Source organism: Physella acuta, unplaced genomic scaffold (assembly GCF_028476545.2).
Source record: "Physella acuta isolate Inbredline_101_S28 unplaced genomic scaffold, ASM2847654v3 ptg001441l, whole genome shotgun sequence".
Lineage (NCBI taxonomy): Eukaryota > Metazoa > Mollusca > Gastropoda > Physidae > Physella > Physella acuta.
Window position 1 is genome coordinate 603,041 of NW_026732956.1, and position 22,521 is coordinate 625,561.

Here is a 22,521-nt window from a genome sequence, read left to right on the forward strand (position 1 = left end):
TCTTTTTTGAATTTTAAAACAGGGCTGAAGAGACCATTATTTTACTTCAGTAATTAATAATATTCAATGCAGGATATAATTTATGTAGGTATATTGTTTTTAAAAATATACAACAAATAAAGATTCAGAAATACAATGCAAAAATATATTTTGATATATAAATTTTAATGTCCATAGGTTACCAGTACAGACAGTTGATTTCCATTTAAAATAGAGAATATTTTCAAGAGTTTTTAGTGATTACAAATCTTATCTCCCTCTACTCAATTTTTTTTTTTGGTGTAGTGCAGATAAAATCTATAAAGCACCCACATGACAAGAAAAAAAAAAATTCCTAAAAAAACGTTTTAATAACAAGCTTTTATGTAATAATGCACTAATAAGTAGAAAATAAATTATACACTACTATTTAAATAACTATAAAGAAAAGCGTGGGTGTCTTCCTAAACATTAGTAAAGGTATCCAGTAGATACTAAAGTGACCCACGCTTTTCTTTCTAGTTATTTAAATAGTAGTGTATAATTTATTTTCTACTTTTTAGTGCATTATTACATAAAAGCTTGTTATTAAAACATTTTTTTAGGAATTTTTTTTTCAGTACTTTACATGTTTTACTTACAATAGAGTTACATGACTAAAAACCATTGCGCGCCTACTGAACGTGATGACGCAGCCATTGAACGTGATGGCGCAGCTATTGAACGTGATGACGCGTGTGGTGTGGTTGGATAGACATGCCTACTAATTCGGTCCAAATTTTAATTAATTCATAAAAAAATTTATTAGGCATCCAATTAAGTCAAATTTAATTTCAGATTGTATTGTCTTCATGCCTTGACCCACGTGTCAAATGTGAATCGTATCGGTCAAGTAGAAGTGACCGAATTTTCACTCCAGCGTTTCGATCTAGACTGACGACTGACGACAGACTGACGAGGAAGTGAGTTAAATAAAAGCTTGTAAAAACATGTGTAACTTCATTAAATGAACTTTTTTTTTTAAAATGGCATAGCATTCACCCATGAAGGTTTAACTGAATTTGATGAACTATGCAAAAGTAACAAAAGGAAAATACTCAACACTTTACTGTTGCTATTGGTATTATGTAGAGTTCTAATTTGAAATCATTTGGATGCACAAAATTCATAACAATCAATGAAATATTTGTAACAGTTAAATGGAAAAAAGTACTAAAAATTCCCAAACTTCAATAAAATTTTTACACTGGACAACAAATAAAGTCACATGAAACAAAAACAATTTTAGAATCTTAAAGATGTTTTATATTTCTGCAATGTGTAACTATTGTTTATGATCAAACTATTGAATCTCTGGTGGCTAGGTATTTTAACAAAACCCTTAATAAAATTTGTGAAAAATAATAAAGCTGGTTAGTATAAATTTAAATGGAAAATGTAATAATCATAGGATGAAGAAAAAATGAGTTTGCTTGCATTGTATGTAAATAATAAGATGAATGAAACATTAATTGTTTTTCTTACAAAGTTCTATGGTTCAATAACATGCTGAGACAAAATGAACATGTTTATGTCAAAATGAAGACAAAAATTAAAATGAATAAACTAATAAAAATGATAATCAGATATTTTACATCATGCAAAACATAATCAGATATTTTTACATCATGCAGAACATAATAACAGCAGTCCTAATACTTCATTCAGAAAAGAACCATCCTGTTACAATATATCAACCATCATAACATGCTGTTCACTTTACCCAATCTATCTATCTTCACACATTGCCATCCATGTCAGTGGGGATGGTTCGAATGAGTTCTTGTATCCGGGCAAGTATAATTTCATTGGTACTCAGACAGCTGTGTTCTGTGTAAGGTGGGCAGATGGTTAGAGCATCAGCTATAGTTAATGACTGACCATCTGATCCACTAATGCTCACAGGCAAACGATGTTTTTCTAACCACAATTTGAGTCGTTGCATTCTTGCAGTTAATGCCTCAGGGCTTAACTTTTCGGCAACCGCTGGTCGAAACAAATTATCAAAACATTGGCAAATTTCTTTATTCCCTTCAGAAATTATTTCTATACTTCTCACAGAAGGTCCCATCAACAGTTTCATAGCAATCTTGTTGCTGTCAATTTTACTAAGATCAGTCACTAATACAATACTTTCAGATACTGGATCAACTGTGTACACATAGCCAATGTGATCACAGTCATCTTCTGTCCTCACTCTCACTTGATTATTCACTAGTCTCACCCATTCACTGGGATCTTTTGTGAAAATTGGATGTAACATGTCTTTGTTGACATCTACAACTGAACTGAATGCTGTGCCAATATTCATCTTCAGCTTGTCTGTACTTTAAAAATAATAGTTACAATTATAGCCAAAAGTTTAATATGGAAGGCTATATTTAGCTGCTGCTGGGAACTTCACCCTCGTTCTTTACATTAAATAAAAAACTGCTGTTGTTTTTGTACTCTAGCAAAAGTTTTGTTTTGATTAGAAGTTGCTGATGTAATATTGATTTAATTCTTAATTGCTCTTCTTGGCTATTTTGTGTGCCGGGAAGTCTGTCAATGCACTCTCTTGCTCTTTGAAACTGTGATTTCAAGTCTATCATCTTCTGTGCAACATCACTTGTGTCCTTTTCAATACTGAAAAAAAAAGTTACAGAATTAACGTTAACCTAATTTAAATATTTAAAAAATCAAGTGCAATGTTATTAAACTTTAAAATAGAGTGTATGTGACCTATTAGAGTACCATAACATACACTTAGGCCTATAACATTTATTTTAAAATATATCTATATTTTCTAAAATTTAATTTTAACTTTAATTTAATTTAAATGAGGCCACCACAATTTCAAATAGCAGTTGCCCAAGCTAACGTATACTGATAATTAAAGTCAATGTGAACTCACGGTGAATCTTCTACCGTGCCGTGTAAGGATGTTTCTATTAAATTTTGTATTTAATTCCACTTAATTTCTTTATAAATGGAACTGTAATGCTTATTCAAAATCTTTTTTACCTTATTCTAATTAAACAAATTCATAAATAAATAAGTAGATCTAGCTCTAGATGTCTAGATCTAAGATTCTAATCCTAGTGTTTTCTTAATGTTTTTGCGTGCTTTTGCTTGTTTATAATAAAATACGGTCAACGGGAGGTGAACATGAAGCGGCGAATAAAAATACGCTAAAATGGAGTTTTACCTGGTTTAATGAAACTAAAACGAACATTACAGGATAATTTTAAATTTAATTTCCTACGCTTAGGCTATACTATAACATAACGCCGATGGTGACTCTACAGTCTACTCTATATCGCAAGATTAGGCTACTTAATCTTAATATTTAAATATTATAATAACCTAGTACTGGATTTCCAGATAAAGATATAAAGGTAATCTATCGTTTTGGGTACGTAAAATCGCCCGCGATTTGTAATGTGAAAAACAGGTGACTCCTTAAATTTTAATAATTATTTCACATTTTGAGGAGGATTTATGTTTTAAAAAATTCAAAAATGTTTCCTTGATTCATTTATGTACCTGTTTTTAAACAATTGAATTAAAACTATTCCGTAATAAATGAAGACTAGCGATGTTTCCAACAGATGCAACCATGCTCATCTACTATAGCAGCCATCTTGTCTAAGTTATATTTTTATAAGCTTTTAGCGCCAGATTCAGGGGGAAGCCACTCTATTTTACAAATGGCTGCTTTTTATATAGCAAATCTTGCTCTCAGATACTGCTGTTTAAAGTTAATTTCTGGCCTATATCGATATATTTAGCCATTGATTTAGGTTTATTATTCATTTATCCATAATATTTGACACAAAAGTATGACAATATACTTCTATTAAAGCCTTGACAATGAGGTAACGTTTTCGTACATAAATAGCCGCGGGCGATTTTACGTACCCAAAACGATAGATTACCGATATAAATCTAGCTTTTACTAGAATCTTCAATCTAGATTTAAGTAGATTACTACTCACTACTGGGCACTGAAAGCAGAGAACACGGAAAAGGTACTTTTTTATTATAGCAGGCAGCAGAGTGGGAGATTTTCTTTTTAAAATTTTATTATTAACAGACTAGGGGCTAGATTCTATAATGATTCAGAAATTAGATTTATATGACTAAATGGAGTAAGTAGATCTAGATATAAACGTCTTTATTATTTTTTTTTATACCTTTTAATAACTTCATAAACGTAAGGCAGAATGTTAAGTTCATTGTCTGACGCTGAGGAGGCTGCCATTTTCAACCGCCATTATAAAACTATCGCTACACCGCTTTTTGCGACCGCTTTTTTTAAAGACTAATGATTAAGAACTTGCAACATATGTAATTCCTTCTGTAATTTTGAATTAAATGATTATTTAACATAACTGGGGAAAAACTACTTAATGAAACGTCATAAAGAACGAACAGTCTCATTTATTTATGGAAACAAGAATCTGCAACTTTCATTTGTTGAAATAAAAGAAACGTAGTATTAAATAGCAGTATTAAATGCTACTACCGTACGGGCAGCTCTACATATGATTTTAAAGTTAAATTACGCTGTCCATGGTCTGGGATTTCTTTTATGGGATCATCCCTAAACGAACGAATAAACAATGATTACGCCTATCCCCCCCCCCCCATTCTCGGACTAAAATTTCCGGGGGGGGGGGGGGCGGACACTGTTAAAAGTATATTTTTCTGTATACATTACATTTCGTTCGGGGGGGGGGGGGGGGGGGGACGACGACGACGACGAAAGGATACCTGGAAGAAACGCTGGTAGTCGGTGAAGTGAACTGGTGTTCGAACAAGCTTATTAATATTAAAATTTATCCCAGGTGCACACTAGTTATTAAAAATTAAGGCTGAAAATATTAGTAGTGTAGAATGATTATTTAAAGTAAGGAAATTTATTCTCTGGCGGTATTCAGTCTACCCGGGTGTAAAGCAAACACTTTACGTCATATGACGTAAAAACTCAAGAACAATTGGCTTGAGGGAAAAAATAGCTCTATTCTAATCACAGTAGCTACTTGTTCTTTAAATGTTTATATCGACTCACTATTAATTGTTTAAAATATAAAACTGAGTCATAATCCAGAATAAAAAATAGTTTTTGGTCCACAAACTACTTCAGACTTTACACGTTGACCCTTAACCACGGGTTTGGCGGAGGGGGGGGGGGGGGGATGGGTTGCCCTAATTAACTCTTTTATTGACGACCACGATAGCTATGCTATTATAAGCTAGCTTATACTAATTTAAACTAGATATAGAGTCTAGATCTATAACGACCCAACCAAAAAAGGATCTATGGCCTGCCCTAAACAAATATTATTTTAATAATGAAATGATTGATCGTTAAAATATATTGCAAAATTTCACGAATGACCAATTGTTTTACTAATATATTCTTTTTATAGTAAATGAAAATATAGTTCTATGTTCTATGTATTGATTGTTTTACTTTTAGCGCATTAAAAACTTGCTCAAGATCTGCACTTAAAATTTATATACAGAACATTAGGCTGAACCCGCCCCTTTGATGATCATGTGACTTTCAAAATGGCTGCTTACGAATGGTAATATTTTCAAAACAATATAATTTTTTTCTTTTCTTTTTAAAACTATGAAACAATACCATCACAATAAGTTTAAAATCCCCATTTACTTATATTTACTATAATTATGCATTATTAAATTAAATACCCGATTACTGACTTTATTTTAGTACTTTGACATAATAAAAAATCTGATTCTGAGTATCTGAGTCTCTCGTCTCTGGAACTCTCTGAAAATAGAGTAGACTAGTCTGAAGTCTCTGGATTGGTATTATTGGTAATCTTAAAAAAAATTCTTAAGTCCACTTAAGCATAAGTCAGTAAATTAAGTATTAGATCTAGTATAAGTAATCTAACATACATGATACTTCATACTCAAAGGCTTTAGTTTAGTTAGGTGCGTAAAATTGTCAGAGGCTAGTAATGTGCGAAAAAGTTGTCTCATTGTTCTGGCTTTAGTTTAATACAAGTACAAGTATTGATTAGTATTGTGATATATATTATATTTGTGTCACATATTATAGATAACTGAATAATAAACCAAAATCAATGGCTAGATATAAAGATATATCAATAGAGGCTAGAAATTAACTTCAAACAAACAGCAGTGTTTGCGAGCAGGATTTGCTATATAAAAAGCAGCTATCTGTAAGTAAGAGTGGTTTCCCCTGAATTTCTAACTATAATTTTACAAAAAAAAACTTAAACAAGATGGCTGCTAAAGTAAATGAGATTGGTTGCATCTGATGAAAACATCGCTAGTCTTTATTTTTTTACCAAAAGTTTTAATACAATTGTTACATTAATGAAACTTTGAAACATGTTTGTAGCTTCCAAAACATAAATCCTCCTAAAAGTGTGAAATAATTACTAAAATGTTAGGACCGTAGTCTACTCAAGTTAAGCCTTTTTTGACGATATTTCGATTCGACCCTTTGTATCCCTAGCAAAACAAACCCCAGGCATGGCCTCAACTTGCATGTTTTTTTGCATTGAGTTAAATATAAAATCAAAACAATAATATAAACAATCTCATTAAAAACTGTCAGGCCACATACCACGTATGTTTTTTTCAATACTATTCTCTCCCCTTCTTGTACTCAAATTTAAAACCCAATTTGTAAAGAAAGGCAGTTTGCTTTGAGAAGGGGGGTATATACTCATTGAAAAAAATCTATCGTGGTATTAGAATGTTTTATTACTAAATGCTTTATAAAAAAATTCTATTTACAGGTTTCCTAGACCTCGTAACTATGCTCTAGAAATCAGTAGCTTGGAAGTAGCTACCACAGTAACCACTTCACACCCATTGAAAGCCATTACTGTAAGTTGTTAGCTTTTGGTTACATTTAGTATTCACTGTCCTATTCAGTCAGTATGTATGTTTCTCTGATAACAAAAAATGTTGTTTTTATCTAATAGGTAACAAGTATAATAAAAAATGCTGTTTTTTATTCAACAGGTCATGGAAATAAAATAAAAAAGTAGGCCTATAATAATTTTTTTTTCAACAGGTAACAGAAGTTAAAAAAGTTGGAGATAAAAAAGATGTGGGTAAAACTACAACTCAACAAACATTTGTGGATCCTCTCAGCATGAGTGACCCTTTAAGCTCAGGCATAAGCACACAATTTGAGGGCACAGACCCACTCTCTATGATGATGAAAGGAGATTCACTGAATTCTGGGAAAGCAAGCCGATCAGACAGTTTGAAGGTTTGTAGACTAGACAGTAAATAATGCAGTACAAACCAAGTTATACAAATTGTGAGTCAGATAAAACCTGCTATTTTTTTGTGATGGCTAATCTAAGAAATTTTGGTTATACCTTTTATAATATTAGCCAAGCCACAAGTATATCTTTTTTTTAAAGAAAGAATTAATTAACCTGTATATTGAAGAGCATAGAAAGAAAATAAAACAGACTGTAGGTTTTAAAGGTGGACTCCTTGTATATTATTTTACTTTCACTTATTATAATGTCTGTAAAATAAAAATTGATTACAAAGATAAAATTAAATAACTTAGTTATATAATATAAACTAGTAAAAAAAACTAGTAAAAGCTAATAACTTTGTTTTTTTTTTAATTTGATAGAATCCAAAACTTGATGAAATTGATGGCAGTGATATTCTGTCTGACACATTTGAGCCATGGTCACTGAAGAAAAGTGGGATACTGGCTAAATATACCACATCAGAGAAGCTGTCAATCACAACAAGCTTTCTCTCACCCTCTGATCAAGAGAAAGGTAACCACAGCTGAACATTTGCTCCAACTGCTTGTGACACTACATCACAACTACCTGTATCCATAAGTTCAAACTTCATGATATTTAGCTCAAACATAACTAAGTAGCCTACTTTCACATTGATTACTATATTCAGCATTGATGTGTGGCCACTGTCTGATAGTTAATTTATAAACACAAGGGAACTATAAAAAAATTTACCCATACGTACCCCAATTAGTTTATTAACCTTCTTTTACAACATGCCTTAAGTTGACCTTTGACACTTATTAGTTACTACACAAAAATATAAACAATTATTGTCAGAAGTTAATATATAGTAACAATTCTTTACCTGACTTCAGTTGTGATAAAGACCCAGACTCAGTCCCAACCCACTGGAACTGTCAGTGATAAAGTCAAAAACAGGCTGGAACAGCTTGATGACTTTGAAGAGGTAAAGAAAAATTGTTACAAAAATAGAAGCTTTCTTGTTTAAAAATACTGTTTTGTATACTTCTTGGTTTTCTTTTTTAAATGGTAGGGTTAAAATTTAAAAGTTGAATTACTCCGCTTTAGGGTTCAGTGAAATAATATTAATTGTCAAATTTATTTTTAAAAAAATTTTTAGGATGTGAAATAATAATATCTCAACTTTTATTTTTTTAACTTAAGGCTCACTTAATAAGACCTCAACTTATTTCATTTAGGGCTTATTGAAATAATATTACCTGTCAAGTTTAATTTTAAAAAATGTAAGTTCTGAAGAAATATGACCTCAACTTTATTTTGATTTGATTTAGGGCTCTGTGAAAGAAATGTTAAATCTGAGCCAACAAGATTATGTCAAAAGAATCGATGAGTTGAACCAGGCATTGATCAATGCCTGGGAAAGTGATCATAGAGTCAAGGCCTTAAAGATTGCCATACAGGTTTGTTTTTTATCCTGTTTGCATTCGTGTAACTTGTCTTTCTTATTGTTGAGATGGTGAAGTTTAAGAATATTCACTGTTTGTTAGGGCTTATTACATTTATTAAGACAATATCAAGCTATTATTCATAAAAATGTTAGTAAATATTGATGCTTACTTTTAGTTCTCAAGAATAATTTTTTATCCATCTCAGTGTTCTAAACTTCTGGCTGATGTTTCTGTTATCCCATTCTACCCTAGCAAGTTTGTTCTTATTACAGATATACTAGACACATTTGGTAAGTTGAGTTGTTTTTTTTAATTTTGTTTCATGCATAATTTGATTATTTTTGGATTAATATTTGGTTTATTTATGATAATGTTTTACAGGTCGTTTAGTATATGATCGTCTACTTGATAAAGCACAGACTTCTTTGCCAGGGTCATCACGACCTCACAGACTAGCAGGTAACTATGAGAATGATAAAAAATTACAATGGTTCTGCACTTCTAATTCTAATAGCTAGTAACTATGAGAATGAATAAACTACAATAATTCTGTACTGCTAACTAAACTAACTCTTATTTGTTTGATAGTAGTTACCTTTTAAATCTTAACTAAAAAATATTTTTCAGCAAATTTTACATCTGATGAAGTACCTGAAGCTGCTAAAGAGACGTGTAGAAACTGGTTTTTTAAGATTGCTTCCATACGAGAACTTATCCCACGCTTATATGTTGAGGCTGCTCTGCTTAAATCTTATAATTTCTTGAATACAGGGTAAATATAATTTGAATTAAATTTTAAGCAACTTTGAAATAATTATCAAGTGCATTAGCTTGTACTTTATGTATGAAATTATTTCAAACTAATTTTTAATGTTTATGCTATAAACATTGAAATTATTCTGTTTATTATTAAATGATTAACTATTTTAAAGACATTTGTATATCATTTTATTTTTTTAATCAAACACCATGTAACTGTTTTTTAAATTTGAAATTATTAATGAATGTCTTTGAGCAGAGAGTACACAGACGCCCTGAAGAGACTGTCTCTGATGGCTCGTGGTATAGGAGATCCTCTGGTGGCTGTTTATGCTAGGTGTTATTTGTGCAGGGTGAGGAATACTTTTTTTTGTTTGTTGTAGCCGACTCTAGTTTTTATAAAACATTTGTTGTTATTTGTGTAGGGTGAGGAAAACTTTTCTGTAGCAACCACTAGTTTTTATAAAACCTAAATACTTACCCAGAATTTCCGACACGCTCTAAAACACACAGAATTAAGTGTAGGAAACTGGCTTTTTACTGCTGTGTGACTGAAACTAAACAATGACTTGTAAAATGACACAAGCATTATCAATTTATTAACCTATATATTATTAGAAATCAACAAATTAACATTTGATTACTTTTTCAGGTTGGGATTTTGGTAGCCCCCAAGTTTAGAGACCACATCCCTGTGTGTTTTGAGGACTTCATCACCACATTCCCTCAGGTTGTCTATTCTTAGACAAGCCCTAGTCAACAGACAGTCTTTTAACAAACTAATATTAGTCTCACTGAACTGTCATAAATATACTATAATATTTTAGTAGTTCAAAGCTACATTTTAATAGCTGTTATTTCTTCTTTACAAAAACTTAATCATACGGTAAAAAATGGTTATAGGGTATCAATTTATTAAAAGTTAATAAGAAAATTATCCCATCATAGTTTCAAATGTTTTAAAACGAAGATAAAATTGTGTACTGTTAGGTACAGGGTGACATTGTCCAGAACATCATGGCCATGCAGAAGCTGGAGATGCCGCAGTACCTGACCCTGTTCTCTCCCGCCCTGGACTGGATCCTCCAGTGCCTGGCCCACTCAGCCTCTGAGAAACTCCTCAACCAAACTTTGGACAAGTGCAAAGAACAGTGTAACAAGTGAGTCACTTCAATTAGAGTTATAAAAGTTGGCAGTTGAAATAGTTTATCTGTTTTGGTCACCCTAGCCGCTTTTACTTTCCCTAAACTGAGTCAGATACCCATTCGAACTTGAGACTCTTGGGTACGCTCCACCATCTAACCACTTTGTCCTTTAAATTATGTCCCTTTTTAAAATCATTATGTATGTTTTGTTTTTGTGAATCTTCATGCTACTGTATTCCTATTGTTTGACTACTCCTGTTAACTTGATATGGATTATGTCTACTTTTGCTCCTTAGCCTGTGACATCTCCTGCTAACTTTGTGTCTGTCTTTCAGTGCGCTGATGATCAACTCAATCATGTCAGCCTTCCAGCCCCAGTACATAGCAAACAGGGCCCTGATATTTACAGAGATGATCAGAGATTGTGAGGGGACAGGCTTGCCCAAGGTTGAAATAGTTTTTGCACAATTACATCCAGAATTGTTTTTACCATTGGTGGTTTTTTGTGTGTTTTTTTAGCCCTCAAAAATGTGTTATATTCCTAATTTTAAAACTATGTTCCTCATGCCTTGTAAAAATGTTGTAAATAGTGTAATGTTTTGGTTTCAATTTTTTTTATTGTGATATTATAATTAAGTGGTCAGCTGATGTTCTTAATTCACTATTCCCAGCACCTGTTACATCGGACCCTGGGGTTATGCTTGGTTGTTGCTGAAACACCTGAGGACCAAAGGCTGGCTGTGCTCAATGAAGTGTGGAAGGCTGTTGTTAAGCTGAAAAATGGATCAGTAAGTTGAATGTTGGCTTTCACTCATTCCCGCCGGATGCGACTAAATGCGTCTGGCCACACCCCCCCCTACTTTTCTTTTCAAATTGATAATGAAATCACGCACGCCCAAGATTTATACTGAGAATCACGTTGTAGCGAGATTCCACGATATTTCAGTAAAAAAACAGAAGATTTTATCTTGCGTGGTTCATTTTCAAAACGTGTTTTCATGAGAGATATTTTTCTGATTTTTATTGTGATTTTTACTGTGCTTTTGATTGATTTATTGACATGGCTTTTGAATTCCTTCAATCTATTATTGATGGAAATAAACAATTAAGTGATGTAGACGAAGAAGGTTCCGATATTGATGTGGAAAATGGTGACTCTTAGTCTGATTCTGACAGACGACGTTCCTTCTAGTGATGAAGCTGACATGCGAGACACTGAATGGTCTGATCAGCTGTCTGTGTTACTGACAAAATGGGCTTGTTCACTGAATTTAAAGGAATGCTGCATGTTATTCCTGATGACAGTCTACCATTAGACTACTTCAAATTGTTTGTTACTGATGAATGTATTGAAAACTTCGTCATACAAACAAATTTATATGCAGAGCAGTACTTTGCCAACCAGTCTGCTGCTAAAAAGACCCCATTCAAATGAATTCCAGTGAATGCTGATGACATCACTAAATATATTTACAATATATTATGTTTGGCCTGCATCAGATTCCAGATGGAAGACTTTACTGGTCTTCTGATCCTATGTGGAGGGTACCTGCAGTGGCTGATGTGATCAGTCGTGACAGGTATGATGCCATTCACAGATTGTTTCATATCGACGACAGCTCGCAACAACCTGCGAAAGGCAACCCTAACTATGACCCCCTCTTCAAAGTTAGGCCTTTCCTAGACCACATTAAAAACATCTGTGTGTCTATTTACAAGCCACAGTGTCAACTTAGTGTTGATGAAGCCATTGTTGGCTTTAGAGGAAGACTTGGCTACAAGCAGTACATGAAGGACAAGCCAACACCCTGGGGGTTTAAAATTTGGTGCTGTGCGGAGGTGAAGACAGGATACATACTGAACTTCAAGCTGTACACTGGGAAAAGTGAAAGGAGCTCCACAACTGGACTAGGTTATGATTATGATGTAGTCATGACTATGACAGAACCCTTTTTAGACAGGCAACACTAGATTTTTTTGACAATTTTTTTTCATCGCCAAAGCTAGCAGAGGATCTGCTTGCTCGAGGCACCTACTGTTTTGCCACCATCAGGCCAAACTGTACAGGCTGGCCTTTCAAGAAATTGAAACAGAAGAAAGGGGAGTGCAGGATGCAGCAGAAGGGGATGCTTGTGGCTTGTCAGTGGACAGATAAGCAGCAGGTCAATCTGATCTATACCAACTCCAATCCTGCCATGGCCAAGGTTCAGCGCAGAACCAAAGAAGGCCCCATTGACGTGGAAATCCCTTGCAGTGTAGACTCCTACAACTCGTACATGTTTGGAGTGGACCTGGGTGATCAACACAGATCCTACTACCCTGTAGGCAGGCCAAGCCATAAATGGTGGAGGTATCTGTTCTGGTATCTGATCCAGATATCCATTGTCAACGGCTACCTACTTATAAAAAAAATGAACCCTACATCCCCTCTTAGTCAGAGCCATCTGAAATTCAGGGCAAAGCTTGCGCAGCAACTACTGGCAGGGAAATCTACAGCTGCAACAAGGCCCCAAAACTTGCCTAGTGTTGCTGGCATTGCAGAACCTTTCAGCCCCCAGCGCAGGCTCTCTACCATGCCAGGCAGAAAACGTTGTGTGTCATGGAAGGGGCAAAGATGCCCAGTGGCAGGACCTAAGAGACCACCAAAGGCTGCAACTTATGTCAGGTGTATCTGCATGCAGGACAGTGCTATAGTCCTCTAAAGCTGCAATATCCTTCTAAAGTTGTCTCCTTTTTTCCTTTCAGGATTACATAAGCTGTGCTGAAGTGTGGATAGAGTATGTTGTCAAATACTGTGGGGTGAGTGACACTTCATTTATTGCTTTTTATAATGAGTTAGTGACAGTGTTAAACTAGTGTCTTTCTACAGATGACAGGAACTATATAATCATTTATTGAAACTGATAATTTTCTAACAGCTACATGCAATAATTACTTTCAACAAATTTAGGAACTGCCAGTAGAATTTTATGAGGGTAATTTAACCCTGATAAGTGCGTGCTTTTTATTACAGAAACGTGAGATCAACACTTTTCTTGGTGACATCATCAAACACATGACACCAGATCGAGCATACGAAGATTTTTATCCCCAACTGCAGTCAATTGTGTGCAAAATTCTGGCTCATCAACATGATTTTTCTCTTTTGTTTTCTCTTGTGAGTTGTTTTACAACTTCTGTAAGACTGATGAAAGCAGAGAGTAGTGTGAATTGTAGCTTCATAAATTATTTCTTATCTATATATGTTAGATTTATAATTGTAATATTAATCTCTATAGTTATTTCCAGTCCATGTTTATTCTGCTTTTTGACCTGCTATTTGTTACACAGGAAAAGTTTCTCCCATTTGTTGATATGTTTCAACGTGAATCAATCAAGGTCGAGGTTTGCAAGTGTATCTTGGAGTCTTTCAACAAGTAAGTCTGGAGTGGTCTGTAAGAAAAACTTGTTATATGTATTTAGATAGGAATTGAAACAAATGTTTTTGATGCTTGACTCTTCTCTCTCTTTCAACAAGTAAGTCTGGAGTGGTCTGTAAGGAAAAACTTGTTTTATGTATTTAGATAGGAATTGAAACATATGTTTTTGATGCATGACTCTTCTCTCTCTCTTTCAACAAGTAAGTCTGGAGTGGTCTGTAAGGAAAAACTTGTTATATGTATTTAGATAGGAATTGAAACAAATGTTTTTTGATGCTTGACTCTTCTCTCTCTTTCAACAAGTAAGTCTGGAGTGGTCTGTAAGGAAAAACTTGTTTTATGTATTTAGATAGGAATTGAAACATATGTTTTTGATGCATGACTCTTCTCTCTCTCTTTCAACAAGTAAGTCTGGAGTGGTCTGTAAGGAAAAACTTGTTATATGTATTTAGATAGGAGTTGAAACAAATGTTTTTGATGCTTGACTTTTCTCTCTCTGCAAGACACCAGACAACACCCATCAATGATCCAGTTGTCATTAATGCCATGATGTTCCTGGGGAAGGTCATGCATGATTCAATTGAGTGAGTAATTGTTTGAAGTGTACATTTTCCCATCTAAATCTTGTCATTGCTATTTTTATATCTCTATTTTTAAGATTGTTGGGCCTTTAACTTTATTTTTTTATAACTTCATTTTGTTAAACTAACTTAAACCCTTGTAGTGACAATAGAATTATATAGTTTAAATACAAAGGTTTATTTTTATTTTATTTTTGTTTGTTATGTGTTCAAGTTCGTGAAAATGATCCAGGTATTATAGGGTTATTAGAGAAAAAACACATATTACTACATAACTACTGTACTGTGTTAGTGATTGAATGTAGCCACCTGGTCTTATATAAGGTATGTCTTGTATACAGTGCACTCACTCTAGATGATGAGAAACGAGCCATCGGCTACTTACTGTGTGGGTTCATCAGACTTGTCCAGTTTGGGCGTGACTTTGAACAACAGCTGAGCTTTTATGTGGAGTCCCGTTCCTACTTCAGCAATCTTGATGCAGTTCTGGTTATTCTCATTCATGTAAGTGATTATTTAGTTTACCTCTTTAGTTGTGTACAATTTTATTTACTTGACCTTCTAATAGACAAGATACTTGCAATATTCAACCCTTTTGCTATAATAAAACTTAACCTCATTAATTATAAAATATCTTGACATTTAAAAAAAACAGCTTTATTTCTGTTTCGCCTATATATTTTGTTGGTTTTTAATGCTGTTTATTGTTGTTCTCTAGTCTGTCAACAACTTGGCAGTAGAGACAAGAAAAGTTGTCAAGGGAAACCACTCTAGTAAAACAGCTGCTTTTGTCAGAGTGAGTGTTCATCATTGTAGTTTATGAATTACAAGAAATTACTTAATTTTGGCAAATATTATTATTAAAAGTTGATTTAAAGTATATTAGAAAATTCATGAATTTTTTTCCATTTAATGATAAATTCAATTTTGTGATGCATTTTCCAAATAAAGAAACAATGTTACAACATTAGGGTATAATAATTAGTTTTTTAAGGCAGTTTTGACTACAGTTGCTATATGCCAGGCTCAACTAGAGGAAATGTTAGCAAATCACCATGGTGAAGTGTGAAACTATCACTAACAAGAGAAATATGTTTATATTTTTTCAGGCCTGTGCAGCATATTGTTTCATCACCATCCCATCGCTGCAGTCAGTCTTCTCTCAGCTGCAGCTCTACCTGCTGTGTGGTCAGGTGGCCTTACTCAATCAGTGTTACTCTCAAGGTCAGTGTCTGGTCACTCTCAAGGTCACTCAGTGCTAAGGTGTGGTTTCAAAAGTTGGTGTGTGGTCAGCCTCCAGTGTAGGGTGTGAGATCAGGTGGCTTTACTTAATCAGTGCTACTCTCAAGGTCAGTGTCTGGTCACTCCCAAGGTCACTCATTGCTAGGGTGTGGTCACTCAAGTTTCAGCGTGTGGTCAGGTGGCTTTACTCAATCTGTGCTACTCTGAAGATCAGTGTGTAGTCAGTCTCAAGATTAGTGCGTGGCTATTCTCAAAGTTAGTGTGTGGTCAGTTTCTAGGTTAGGGTGTGGTCAGTTTCTAGATTAGGATATCTCTAGTGTGGTCATTTGTAAGGCTAGTATATCATCACTATCAATATTAGTAGCCCAATTGTGGTCACTACAATGTTTAGCATGCTGTCGTGTAAGCTAAGTTAAAAGCAATGGTTCTCAAAAGCTGTAAAATAATTTTTAAAATAGGGATAATAGAATTAATAAGGGAGCTCGTAGTGGAGGGGTTACTAAAAATAATTTTAAAAATTAATGGCTCAATTTAATGTGATTGTATTTGTGAAATTTTTTAATAAGATTTTCTTCTAATTGGATTTGAAGCAAAAACACCATGCTGTGGTAATGGTGTGACCCAACAGTGTAGATCACGGCCTGAAATTGTTTTTCTTTTCACCTCACCTTTCAGGTGATGCTTTCTTCAAGGCTGCCATCTCACTTGTTCCAGAGGTACCCAAGACATTTGATGGGGACTCAAAGTCTAGATCATCGGAGCCATTTTTGTTAGAGTTTCTATACAACTTTGTGGCAACTTTGCTTGTAACCCCTGTGAGCCTTACTAAATTTTTACACTGTCTTATTAATGGTTCTTCTTTCAGCTGCCATTACATGTAATTACTAATTATTCTTTGAGTTTAAATATCCTAAAAAAAGATTCTATAAACACCAAGAAAGATAAATATTATAGTTTTTAAAATTATAAATTAAATTTAAAAAAATTTTATCTTTAAAAAAATATTAAAATTCTAACAAGAAAATACTGTATAAAGAATTATCAAATTGCCGAATGTGATCCTGCATTTCACTGAGTCAAAATTAGTTGAGGTTATCTCCAAAACGATAGAAATTTTAAAAAACATGTTTGAATATTATACAATGAAATCTATAGTATAACTATAACCTTTTAGTTAAGGGTTTTTTCCTACAGGTGTATACTTTATTTTTTCAGAAGCTATAACTTATAATTTCTATTTTATTTTTCATCTACTGAACATTGATCAGCTTGTATTTAATTTTAAGCTAATCATTGCTGGCATATTTATCTTGTGGTGGATTGCCCAATCGTAATTTTAGGTTTCATTTTCACCAGGACAATCCAGAGATGGGAGTGATGTATTTACTGCGTGGATTGCTCAATGTGCTACAAGACTACACTTGGGAGCCTAACAGTGATGCTCGTATTTTAGTTTACACACGTGTCTTAGCTGTTCTATCAGCAGCTTTTCAAGAAGAGTTTCCATACCACATAGACAAAGGTTTGTTTTACCTAATGTTACCTACGTTATAATTCTAATAAATCAGCTTTACAGTTGAAAGAGAAATGTGTATTTATCATGTAGTGCTCATGGCAAATTTACTCTCGGAATAGTTTTATATTTTTATGTAAAATTGAAATTCCCAGTGGACTCCAATGATTCTATGTATGGTCATGATCCAAAGTTCCTATCAGAAGTCAAACTAATGGCCAACACTTTGATAGCTGAAATTTTAAGCCACCTAAAGAGTATCTCAACACCTGAGGTAAAATTTAAACCTCTCATATACACCCAATAAATTGCTTGTAAATTGTATTTAAAAAACTATATTTAAAAGTCTCATTAAGTAAATTTATATAACAGAACAGATTGAATGAAAAGAAAATCAATTGTTAACAAATATAGGCCAGCTTTTAAAAAAAAAAAAAAGTATTTTAAGCTGTTTTATAAATTAGCATAAAATTGTAGTTCAAATTTCTTTGAAGGAAATAGGTAGTAGTGTTAGTGTGTTATAGTCAATGGTGATAAAATGATAAGATAGATTCAAATCTACAGTAAAAAAAATTGCTTTAACTTTTAACTTCTCCCCCACAGAATGCCAAACGTCAGAGCTCTCTTATCCTTGAGGTAACATCAGCACTTTTAACAACATGTGATCTTAGTCAAACATCCATTGCAACATTGATTGCCAACTTGTGGGGATTAGCACTGAAAAATGGTCAGGCTGATGTCAAAGTTCTGGTTTGTTCATTTCTGTCATTTTTGTGTGTGATTTGCCTGATCTGCTCACTAAGGTTTAAGTTAGGTCTCTTGAACTGAAACTGGCCTAAGGTGCTTTTATTTGTTCAAAATTTGACACTTTTTGTCAATAAATCTAAACTTTACATAAAAATATTTATTTAACTGCATTTATAATTGTTGTATTGTGTAAAATATATTTTGTTCTTGATTTAAATTTAACATTTTTTTTTCCCCCTAGAAAAAACTACAAGACTATGCCAAGACAAAGGCAGCCTCAGGAGTATCTGGATTTCAAGCCCTACTACCTAAACTAACCATTAATACTTGAGTTACCTACCTTTGTTGTGAAAGATTCAAACTGGGCCTGATGTTGCTTATAATTTTAAATTGTCTGAATAAGGTTATGTGTGTTATAATAGATCAAGTTTCATTGCTTTATTAGCTTTGATTCATGTAATCTCATGTGATCATCAGATTTTTTACGAAACATTAAAAATTCAAGTTTTTAAAAATGTACAACTAGCAGATTAGTTGCAGGTACTTTCATCATATTGTATCTCACACAGGACAGTAAAAACGGATTATATTCGGTGTTTACCTGTGATTTAATTGACCCTGTTCCATACTCAGTTATTGCAATGTATTTATCTCTAATAAATGTATCTAAATTCAATTGGAGTACCTTGATAGTAATGATAGTGATTAAAATATGTTATACCATGAACTCTTTTTTTTAAATTAACTGCTAGTTAACAAAACAGAGCAGCATATCTGAAGACCTACATGTGGAGGGAAAGTATCACATCAGTTTCAAATCTGTAATTCAAAAGTAGGAAGGGTAATGGTAGCCTAATGTATGTAATGTACAGGAGAAACAAAATGGCCTGAACAAATTCTCTTCAGCAGGTCCCAGGTGACCTCTAGTCACGCCTTGGGGGCTCCATTTCCCTACCTTTTTTTGGGGGAGGGGGGGGGAGGTATTTTGAAGCTGATGATCCAAAATCAGGATAAAGGAGTAGGGTCATCAACAAAATGCGGATAGATCAGTCTGTTGGTATCTAGCTATGGTTACCATTCTTTGTTCGTTTTACTTGTGTTAATATTTGACCAGGCTGTAAAGTGTTGCACCTGTACTGTAAAAGTTTTTTTTTCTGTTGTTTAATCTGGTATCCTACCCGATCTGTTTCAAACTACACATTTTTATTTGGAACCATTCTTCACTGACGTATGGTCATAATCGTATGGTTAAGCAGAGTAGACAAAGACCAACTCCTTTCGTTGTGGCTCTAGTTTAAATATGCATCATGGCATTCATGTAAGTAAGTGTCAAATTATTCCCATGGCTGGTGCGGGTTTTTGTTTTGTAAGTAGTAGTAGTAAGCTGACAATTAAAGTAATATCATATTAGTATGGTAACAGTGGTGGTTGAATATTAAATTTGATTTTAATAATGTTAACATCCAGTAGTTAGACTTGATAAATTCACATGACTAAGGACGACCAACTTTTACGCTTATTTCTGGGAGACTATGGGTGTCACTCAGGCAATAGTTCTAGTTTACAGCCACCAGCCTAACTAGCGACGAAGGAGACAAGTTCACTTTATAGAAACACGCAGAGTATAGGCCTAGATCTGCAGGTTATAATTGTGCCTCGCATCTAACTTTACATACAGTAAGTATGCGGTCTCTAAACTCTAAGGCATGGGGGAGGACGACGACAACACACTTTTATTAGAGGTCATTAAGTATTAAGGTTACATGCTTTTAATATAATCATCTTTTGTAACTTACTTTGTGTATTCTTGATAAACACAAACAGTAGGGATTTGGACAACAGATAAATAGGACAGGTGTGGACTGGTACAAGTAAAAAAAAAAAAACCTGAGCCGCCAGTTTTTTTTCGCAGGAAAGCTGATGTAATGGGCTCATCAGTGCTTTGAATTTTTTAAAGAAAATGTTTATTTTTAATTAACTGTTTAGATTTTTTATATTGTAATTGTAGCCCAATGTGTAAAGTTACATGTGGCTTTTTAGGCACCGGTCCTCGGGCTTGGATGAAAAACGGTGCATCGTCAAATCGACCCAGTCGAAATAGCCCCGTCAAACGGGCCCCGATATATATAATTCATATTGTCATAAAAGTAACCATTTTGTCCTACCTTCACTTCCACTAATCTTTTAAAATGTCTGAATGAAATATTTTTTTCACGAACCAACAGAAATTCACAAACAAATCGAGCCCTAAACAGCTAAATTCCGTAAATTTTAAAATTTTGGTAATGTTTTAACTTACAAGAGTAACAACGGGAGCCAAAATGATAGGAGCCTATTTGTCGGGAATCGTAATGATGGGGGCTGTTTTGTTGGGCGCCCAAATGACGGAAGCCCATTTGTCGAGAGCGAAATCGACTGGAGCCCTTATGTCGGGAGCTGTTGTGACGGGGTCCATTAGTCGCTTGACGGAGGGCTCTTTGACAGGGTCGTTTTGTCATTGTCCGTTTTGACGCCGCGCGAAAACAAATGCACAATGAAAATTGGAAGGGGGGGGGGGAGATGCGCTTTTATTTAGGACCGCTTGGACAAAGATAGACCAGTAATTTTGTTTGGATACCCCAATAACAGAAATGCTGCTGGTCTAAAGCTATTGTTACTATTTCGGACACGAAAGTCAAGGGAAGCAAGATTTGACTGTTTACAATTACATGCAGTCTACCATAAATTTAAAGGGATACTGTAGTCATTTTTTTCTATCCAGCCGCCTTTACTTTCCCTGACGTAAGTCAGGTGGCCTCCCGATGACTAGTCAATAATTCTAGTCTAGCTTTCAGGTTAGCGACGTGATCACGCAGTCTCCCGTAATGAAATAGACGCTTCAACTTCAAGTATCCAAAATTTCCCATTCATGAAAATATTTCGTTCGGGTGTTACCCACCCCTCTCAACAGTTTAGCCTTTCGGTTTGGTGTCACCTCTCTCTTTTTTTTACTAGATACAACATTCAGAGGCGTAGCGAGGGGTGCGGACCGCACCGGGTGACACCATTGAGGGGGTGACACCCAGGCAAAAAAATAGCAAAATAAATAGAGAAAAATTTGAGTGGGGGGGGGGGGTTGCAAATCGAAAGTTTGAGGGGGGTGGGTGCAAATAAAAAATTTGAAAGTTTGTCCCCGAGAAGGTGACACCCGACCTCGCTACGCCACTGACAACATTGCTTTATCAATCAATTTAAAGATTTGTAAAGTTCGGTGTCACCCGGTGCAGATCGCAACCTCTCTCTCGCCATGTCTTCACTGGTTGTAGGATATGTGTATTGAAACCGTCTTAATAAACATTTCGATTTAAACATATTCACTTTGGTAACAGCCATTTGGATCGACCCAAAATGATGGGACAAAACTGCTGAAAGTGAAAGCCTGAATGATAGATATACACAAAAAATTGTCGCCTGAATATTTAAAGTAAACTCACATAAGAATGAGATACTTGAACAACAGGCTTTGACTTAAATTTCCGTACTATTAACTATTGAATTGGTGTAACAAAACAATGTTAACTTCTAAACTAGTAACACAAATCGACTTGCTTTTAATTACACGTACGTTTTAACAGATTTCAATGCACTCACCTTTCAATTTCATCTGATATCGGTAAATAAAGAAAACGAAATAGTCATTAACTTCTTGCAGGGTAAAGAATGGATACCCTGTTAGTGTTTGCATATTTGTACTGTAGTCAAATCTTGTCCTTGTAACATATTTGACCTACTTCTAGTCCTTGATTTCCAGATAAGCTTACTTCTAACGACAACGCAAGGGTCTCTAATTTTTAATATAATTAAGTAGTAGACTATTAATTAATGACTATACATATAATAAGAGATTGAGAGCTAACGACATCAAGTGACTGAGGTGAACTGGTGTTAACACTTGAAGGACGACTACACATTTTAACAGAGGGGAGAAAATAGCTTTTAAAGTATTTATTTTTTAGCGCAATTTCCATACTGACAATTGCGATTATTAATTCGTTATTTCTGGATGGATGTGTGTCCGCAGATTTAAGTCGTATCTCCTCCTCAACGAAGCAATATCGAGGACTAGTTCCAAAAGCAAATATCTTAAGCAAGTTCCGAGGATGATTGTGGGCCAAAAAAATTCCCGGAATTCCTTCCTGGATTTCCCGGAAAAGCAAAAAAAACTCGAAAAAAATACAGTTTTTGGCCCATATCTCGGCAACAAGACCACTTAGAGACTTGAAACATTTACCAATCGATTCCTGCCATAATTTAGAACAATATTGCCGAAGAAAGTTACAAAAAATTAATTAAGGAAATTGCGCTTAAACTGTCACTAGACTTTTTATTAACTTGTTTCAAGTAAAGATCGCAAACT

At 34.3% G+C, this 22,521-nt stretch overlaps 3 protein-coding genes across 3 annotated transcripts; 1 reads left to right on the plus strand and 2 right to left on the minus strand.

Annotated features, from left to right (window-relative positions):
- Positions 1 to 503: 503 nt before the first annotated feature.
- Positions 504 to 2,329, minus strand: LOC131927866 (gem-associated protein 6-like). The gene has a single exon (XM_059283743.1). It carries the CDS (start codon positions 2,327 to 2,329, stop codon positions 1,757 to 1,759), a length of 573 nt encoding a protein of 190 aa, XP_059139726.1. The 3' UTR covers positions 504 to 1,756.
- Positions 2,330 to 2,399: 70 nt separating this feature from the next.
- On the minus strand, positions 2,400 to 4,310 carry LOC131927867 (mediator of RNA polymerase II transcription subunit 9-like). The gene is made up of 2 exons (XM_059283744.1): positions 4,194 to 4,310; positions 2,400 to 2,643 (listed from the first exon to the last, which is right to left on the minus strand). The coding sequence occupies exons 1-2, from the start codon at positions 4,259 to 4,261 to the stop codon at positions 2,400 to 2,402; spliced, it is 312 nt and encodes a 103-aa protein (XP_059139727.1). The 5' UTR covers positions 4,262 to 4,310.
- Positions 4,311 to 5,511: 1,201 nt separating this feature from the next.
- LOC131927837 (VPS35 endosomal protein-sorting factor-like) lies at positions 5,512 to 18,801 on the plus strand. The gene is made up of 26 exons (XM_059283695.1): positions 5,512 to 5,591; positions 6,804 to 6,894; positions 7,085 to 7,285; positions 7,667 to 7,820; positions 8,165 to 8,256; positions 8,603 to 8,731; positions 8,925 to 9,009; positions 9,101 to 9,178; positions 9,347 to 9,491; positions 9,738 to 9,831; positions 10,131 to 10,208; positions 10,469 to 10,638; positions 10,959 to 11,070; positions 11,295 to 11,411; positions 13,369 to 13,422; positions 13,637 to 13,780; positions 13,954 to 14,039; positions 14,546 to 14,626; positions 14,965 to 15,127; positions 15,342 to 15,419; positions 15,733 to 15,847; positions 16,541 to 16,680; positions 17,222 to 17,387; positions 17,534 to 17,652; positions 17,982 to 18,128; positions 18,367 to 18,801. Exons 1-26 carry the CDS (start codon positions 5,575 to 5,577, stop codon positions 18,454 to 18,456), a joined length of 2,946 nt encoding a protein of 981 aa, XP_059139678.1. The 5' UTR covers positions 5,512 to 5,574; the 3' UTR covers positions 18,457 to 18,801.
- The last annotated feature ends 3,720 nt before the right edge of the window (positions 18,802 to 22,521 follow it).

Coding starts and splice junctions, on each gene's coding strand:
- LOC131927866 (XM_059283743.1), bottom strand. CDS start 2,329: ATGAATATTGGCACAGCATTCAGTTCAGTTGTAGATGTCAACAAAGAC.
- LOC131927867 (XM_059283744.1), bottom strand. CDS start 4,261: ATGGCAGCCTCCTCAGCGTCAGACAATGAACTTAACATTCTGCCTTAC. Junction 2,644..4,193: donor GTTTATGAAGTTATTAAAAG/GTATAAAAAAAA, acceptor TTTTTTTTTCAG/TATTGAAAAGGACACAAGTG.
- LOC131927837 (XM_059283695.1), top strand. Junction 7,821..8,164: donor ACCCTCTGATCAAGAGAAAG/GTAACCACAGCT, acceptor ACCTGACTTCAG/TTGTGATAAAGACCCAGACT. Junction 13,781..13,953: donor TTTCTCTTTTGTTTTCTCTT/GTGAGTTGTTTT, acceptor TTTGTTACACAG/GAAAAGTTTCTCCCATTTGT.